The 7,270-nt window shown below is 40.3% G+C and overlaps 1 protein-coding gene across 1 annotated transcript; it reads right to left on the reverse strand.

Annotated features, from left to right (window-relative positions):
- Positions 1–1,670: 1,670 nt before the first annotated feature.
- Positions 1,671–6,943, reverse strand: LOC121966093 (glucose-6-phosphate isomerase-like; the record flags this gene model as incomplete). The annotated part of the gene is made up of 11 exons (XM_042516194.1): positions 1,671–2,026; positions 2,412–2,478; positions 2,965–3,040; positions 3,740–3,868; positions 4,392–4,468; positions 4,605–4,734; positions 5,320–5,472; positions 5,829–5,872; positions 6,190–6,250; positions 6,558–6,611; positions 6,809–6,943. Coding segments are annotated over 11 exons (1,050 nt in total), but the record flags the coding sequence as incomplete, so codon positions are not given.
- Positions 6,944–7,270: the final 327 nt, after the last annotated feature.

The following is a 7,270-nucleotide window of genomic DNA, read 5'->3' on the forward strand; positions in this document are numbered from 1 at the left end:
GCGGGAACATTTACACTATTATTGGTGCTCTCTGAGAAACTGCTGCTGTCATTGTTGTTGTTCTGAATATTACTGTTAAATCTTGTTACAAACTAAATGCAGGTCTTAGTCAAGTTAAATAAAGTGGGTGAGTTCAGTGCTGCTTTACCTGAAGCACAATGAAAGAACAGACTTAATGCAGTGCAGTAACAGTCTGATTGAGTGTGTGTTTGAATCCAGCTGCAGGTCAGACAGCAGACACCAGCAGCATCACCACACACACTGTTTATAGTGTTAATGTCTCTCACACACTGCAGCGTGTCTTCATTAGTGTTGGTACGTGATGTTCCAGTTCAGCCTGGTTACTTGTTGTGATCGACGTGCGGGGGTGGGATGCGTGGGGACCTCACCTGGGGCCCCAAAATGAGTAGAGCCGGCCCTGCTGACAGCTTTAGTTACTTCACAAATGAAGATTTTTGCATAAAAAACATAAGTTCATAAAATATATTTTGTTTTAGAAACAATTAAAATGTTATGTTGTTTTTTTAAATTTTTTTACCTTTTTTTAATTTTTGATTTTTCTATTGGTATCATTCTGAGTATGGCGGTGTCTGTCTTTTTAATTTTTCTAATAATTTTGAATTATGATTTTAAAAAATTGAGTAATTTGGAGTTTGGTGGTTGTTTTTCTTTTCAATTTTTGAAGTATCTTGAGTTATGATTTTTCTTCTTTTTTGAATAATTTTAGTTTGAAGGTTTTTTTTTTTTTTCTATTTTCCGAATTCATTTTTGAGTTGTTATTTTAAGCCCAAATTTGGTTTTTTGACCGTCAGAAATTTCACATCCAACGATAACTTGTGTATTTACACTTTATGCCTATAATAAATTGTGTAGTGTGGCGATTTTTAAAGAAAATTTCCATATATTTGTATATGTGCTTCATTAAAAATCCCCCAAAATCACAATAAAATTAAAAAAACAAAAAAGCTAAATTCCTTTTAAAAAACTTTCATTTTGGCAAATTCTTCAAAAAAATAAACCCATGCCCGGTTTGGAAGGCAAATTTTATTTTTGAAAAATGCAAGATTTTTTTTTTCTAATATTCGATGATTTTTAAAGAAAAAAATTTGGCAAAGAAAAAACAAAAACAAACAAACATCACAACAACACTTTGGCTTTTTTTCCCATGAAAACAGTTTGATGATTTTTTTTGGATTAAACACTTTTGTAATTTTACAAATAAATTTAAGGTCATGTGGCCCACCCCTAAGCCACAATAAAAAACAAAAACAAAACAAAAACAAAATCAAAAACCCCCCACTTCCCCCCGGGGTTAAAAAAAATGATTTGACTTGCCGCCTCTTCTTTGCACCCCCTGCACTCTCATAAATAACAGTCAGATATTATTATTATTTTGCTCTGAATTACCTTTTTTAGGCTTTGAGTCCATCAACAGAAAATTATTCTGCAGCCGATTTATAATCAATTAAATATAATTTTTCAAGCTAAAATGACCCGAAAGTTTTCTGGTTTCAGTTTCTCAAACGTGACAAATTAAATTCTTTTAAACTGAAGATCTTTTGGACAAAAAAATGATCGGCGGAATAATTATTCTTATTAATTTATTTTTGAATTTTGAAGCGGTTTGTCCTCTTCAGTCGACTCGGTACAAAAACAACAAGTCTCCGAGCTCCAGTGACACACAGGACTTTTATTTTGAAAGTCAGTGCTGAGATAAAGTGTCGCCACCTACAGTAACATCTGCGCGTCCCTCTGTCCTCCACGGGACAAAAAACACGTCTACAGACACAAAGTGCTCGATCTCACATCAACAGCCAATGAGAGAGGACTACAGCAGGGGACGAGGACAGAGGGACAGAGGACAGAGAGGAGGAGGAGGAGGAGGAGGAGACAGAGGAGGACTCAGACAAAGTTCTTCTTCAGGAAGTTGATGAGACCGTTAGTGGACGAGTCGTGGGACGTGACCTCAGAGTTGTCCTTCAGCTCCGGCTCGATCTTCTTCGCCAGCTGCTTCCCCAGTTCAACACTGAAGACACAGAGACACAGAGACAGACACAAAGAGACAAAGAGACACAGAGACAGAGAGAAAGAGACAAAGAGACACAGAGACAGAGAGAAAGAGACAAAGAGACACAGAGAGAGACAGAGGTACAGAGACATGTAGAGACGGAGAGAACAAGAGACAAAGACAGAGAGAGACATAGCGAGACAGACAAGGAGAGAAAGAGAGAGACAGAGACAGAGAGAGACACAGAGACGGAGAAAGGGGGACAGACAGAGAGACAGGTAGGAGACGTTCAGTGTTGGTCACCTGACGAGCGTTTTTTGGCGTCTTTATTACAAACAAACACGTCTTCACCCGCTGACTGAGAGGACGTCAGAGGACGTCTGAAGTTGGACATGCGACTCACCCCCACTGGTCGTAGCTGTTGATGTCCCACATGACGCCCTGCACGAAGATCTTGTGTTCGTACATCGCTGAAAAAAACGAGTCGAAATATTACCCACAATGCTTCACTTCAACCATCATCATACACAATTTTTTTTTCACATTTCTATTAAAATCACCCGAAAAAGCTATTAGAAAAAAGCCAAAAATTTCTAAAAGTCACCAAAAAATGTTTTAAAAGAAAAAAAAGTCACAAAACTTTACGATAAAAAGTCGCCAATAAAAAAACATCTATTAAAAAAAAAAAGTTCTTAAAGGAAATCACGAAAGCTAAACAGTTTCCAAAACCTCTGAGCAGAGCATGCCGTCCAAACGTGGTAAAAAAAATAAATGAATGAAAAAAATGATAGAACATTTTTTTCTATTAAAATTGCCAACAAATTCTTAAAAAAAAGTTCACCAAAAAACGGTCAGCAGCCGTCATGCGGGCGCAGGCGGAGCCTCCAGCGGCTTCGCGCGGCGTCAACATGTCGAGCTGCTCGTTGGGTTTGTTCCCGGCGTCTCCCAGTACTCACCGACCAGAGCTCCCAGCACGAACGGGCTCAGCTTCTTGAAAACGATGGAGTTACTCGGCTTGTTTCCTTCAAACACCTTCAGAGGAAACGGAAGAAAAAAACAATTAAATCTGGATTTGAAGAAACATTAATGAGTCGATGATCGAGGCGAAGGATCCCAAAAACAACCCCAAAAATTCTAAAACAGTCCTCAACACTTTAAAGAAAACATGCCCTTCAAACCTGTGTAATAAAAAGAAAAAAAATCCACTTTTTTTATATTCTAAAAAAAAAAAAAAAAAATTGCCAAAAATTGAAATAAGTTTTCAATAAAAATCGCAGAAAAAAAATTCTTGGTCACCAATTTTTTTTTAAAGAAGAAAAACAGCCACCAAAACTTCTGAAGGAAAACAGTTTAAACCACAGCAAAAAGAAACCGAACCTGTGACCTCGTTCGTTTACTCTCACCACTCCAACTGACTGACTGACTGACTGGTTGGTTGGTTGGTTGGTTGGTTGTTTGGTTGGTTGGTTGATTGTTTGGTTGGTTGAGTGATTGTTTGGTTGATTTAGTGATTGGTTGATTGACTGACTGATTGTTTGGTTGGTTGGTTGGTTGTTTGGTTGGTTGGTTGATTGTTTGGTTTGTTGGTTGGTTGGTTGTTTGGTTGGTTGGTTGGTTGTTTGGTTGGTTGGTTGATTGTTTGGTTTGTTGGTTGGTTGATTGGTTGTTTGGTTGATTGTTTGGTTTGTTGTTTGGTTGGTTGGTTGGTTGTTTGGTTGTTTGGTGTGTTACTTTGTGTGGCAGCAGCTTCTGCAGAGCGTCTCCCTTCACGCCTGCAGCCTCCAGCTCCCTCTGAGCCTCCTCTGGAGTCTTTCCCTTCATCAGAGCTTCTGTCTGAGCCAGGAAGTTCGCCACCAGGATCTGCGCACACGCACGCACGCACGCACACACGCACACACACACACACACACACACACACACACACACGCACACACGCACACACACACACGCGCACACACACACGCACACACACACACACACACACACACACACACACACACACACACACACACACACACACACACACAGCGTTATCACATGAACGCGTCGGGTACAGACCCTTTTACATTTCAAACTAGAGCTGAAAATAAAAACATTTCAACATCCGGCAGACAGAAAGTCAAGTCAGTTAAAGACGTCTATAATACATACGTCATACAGACCTACGTCTTATTGGACATTTGCAGGACACTTTGTGTGATGTCTGTAGTCTGCAACAGCTATTATGTTTGTGGATTATTACATTAAAAGCTGCAGATTTGTATTATCTTTGTGGTTTATTACTGCGTGGGCTGTTACTACACTTACAGGCTTTACAGGGTTAATGGAAACCCACCTACAGAGACAGAGACAGAGACAGAGACAGAGACAGAGGGGGCGGTACCTTGTGGTGCAGGTTGTCTCTGATTGGATGCTGAGACTGAGCAGGAATGAGGAAGTCAGCAGGAATCATACGAGTTCCTGGAGAAGAAACGAGTCGGTTAACTCTTTACAGGTCATTATGCGTGCGTGTGTGTGTGTGTGTGTGTGTGTGTGTGTGTGTGTGTGTGTGTGTGTGTGTGTGTGTGTGTGTGTGTGTGTGTGTGTGTGTGGTCACCTTGGTGGATGAGCTGGTAGAAGGCGTGCTGTCCGTTGGTCCCGGGTTCGCCCCACACGATTGGTCCGGTGTGGTAGTTGACGCGGACGCCCTCTTTGGTGATGTACTTCCCGTTCGACTCCATGTCGCCCTGACGACCACACGGACAGAGACACGTTGTTTGTTGTTGTTGTTTTAATTGGCGCTTTTTTAAAAAAGGCAATCTTTGTTTCTTAAAAGGTTTTGGTGATTTCAAAGATAAAAAAAAAATTTGTGGTGTAATTTTTAGAGAAAAACAATTTTTTCTTTACAAATTTGCCAAAATGTTAAAGAAAATATGATTTCCAAACCTACGGGAACAATTTCTTTAAACATCCCAATAACATCATTTAACGCAGCCACAAACTGTAAAAACCAAAATTATCACTGAAGTTTGCATTTCCAACAGTCCTTAAACACATCATGGATTACTACACAGTTTGTGAAACAAAATTCTGTGAATTTTCCAAAACTTTCAAGGTATATTTAATTTTGTTAACGTTTCCAGGCCTGGATGTTGCTGTTTACAAATTCCATGACTTGTTCCAGGTTTTTCATGACCGTATGAACCCTGATGATGTCTGAAGGAGACATGATGTAGTGTTTGTATAAAAGCATCGTGTCCCAGTGTTTCCACTGTCTCCTGTCCCCGGTCCCCTCCTGTCTCTGTCCCCCCTGTCCACCGTCTCTCACTGACCTGTTGGAAGTACGCGGCGAAGCGGTGCATGTACTGGTCGTAGGGCAGCATGGCGTGAGTCTCCGCCTGGAAGAAGTTGATGTACCAGACGCCGAGGACAGCCAGCAGGACGGGGACATTCTGCTCCAGAGGGGTGCTGCGGAAGTGGTTGTCCTGCAGAGGACAGACAGTCAGATTACACAGACTGGACACAAAGACAGACATAGAGACCCTGTCCTGCAGAGGATCGTCCTCTTTCTCGTCTTTCTGTGATGTGAGCTGATTTATTTGACAGTTTTTTAAACGCAGGATTTCATTAATCATCTGTTTCATGTCCAAAACCAGCGAGGACGATCTGACCTGCAGCGGTTCAGGTCACAGCGTTATATAAAACAGTCATTTAGAAGGATGCACACAGAGTGCTCTTTTATAAACCAGGCTTTACATTTTTACAAAAATTAGCTTTTTGTTCTCAGACAAAAACATGAAGCAACAGCTGACCAAATTCAGACAAACAAATATTGACCCACCATCCAGTGAGCGCCTGCAAGAAGCTGCTCGAAGTTTTCAAAGCCTGAAAAACACGAAAAACCAGAGCAGAGAAAAAATGTGAAAACCTGCTATAATAATAATAATAATAATAATAATAATACATTTTTTCTAGTGTGTTTTAAGACAATAAAATGGCTGTTTATTTAAATGGAGTTTGGTGATTTTGGGCGATTTTTTTTAGATTTTTCTCTTTAAGGATCCCTGCAGAGAGAAACAGGCTGAAAAACACCAGCTGAGGTATTCCTAAACTCCCGAGGAGCTTTTACTCGTGAACCCAGTGATCCACTTTTTCTTCTTCTTATTATTATAATTAGTATTATAATAAGTGAGCAGACGTACCGATGTGCAGAGCGATGGACAGACCGATGGCCGACCACAGGGAGTAACGACCTCCGACCCACTGAGGAGGAGCAGACATGACATCACACCGTCACTCCACCAATCAGAGCGCAGCCAGAGCGTCACGACAACAACGACAACGACAACGACAACGACAACGACAAGAAGCACTGATGCGAGGACAGAGCTGCTTCAGAGATTTTTTAAATTAAAAAAAATTAATTAAAAAATCTGATGAAACAGCAGGACGCTCTGAGCAGGTCAGAGGTCATGATGCGCGGCAGCAGCCCACGCCTGTTATCAAGGTCATGACATCATCATTATGACAACATCATCATCATCATCCAATAGAAAGAGGAGAGACTCACATCCCAGAACTCAAACATGTTCGCCGTGTCGATGCCAAAATCCTTCACTTTGGCCTGAAGAGGAGGAGAGGAGATTTATTATTAACACTGTTATTATCGCCATTATTATTATTATTATTATTATTATTATCATCGTCATTATCATTATCATTATTATTATTATTATTGTTATCATCATCATCATCATCATCACATTATTATCATCCTCATTATTGCGGTTTTTGATAAAGTCCAGTTAAATGGTCACTTACTGAGTTGGTGGACAGAGCGACAAAATGTTTGGCGACAGCAGATTTCTGTGGAGGACCAGAGGAGACGATGGAAACATGATGAGACTCGGGGACAGACAAGTCCTGTCCTGCAGCAAGTGTCTTATTACAGACAAATATTTATATGTACTGACGACTGCATATTTAAACATCTGATCCAGGCAGGTGTTTAAAGGATTATTAAAGCAAAATGACATCAAATCCTACAAACCTCCTAAAATCCTAAAAAATGTCCTAAAATCCTACCGATGGCCTGAAATCCTAGAAATGTCCCAAAGTCCTAGAGACATCCTGAACTCCTAGAAATGTCTTAAAATGTTTAAAAGGTCCTAAAATCCTAAAAATGTCCTAAAAACCTGTCCTGCAGCATGTCTCGTATTAAAGATACATACTGACTGCTGCATATTTCTTTCCACCTGACAGACATTTACAGGATTATTGTTT

The sequence above is a fragment of the Plectropomus leopardus genome, unplaced genomic scaffold (genome assembly GCF_008729295.1).
Source record: "Plectropomus leopardus isolate mb unplaced genomic scaffold, YSFRI_Pleo_2.0 unplaced_scaffold2306, whole genome shotgun sequence".
NCBI lineage: Eukaryota > Metazoa > Chordata > Actinopteri > Perciformes > Serranidae > Plectropomus > Plectropomus leopardus.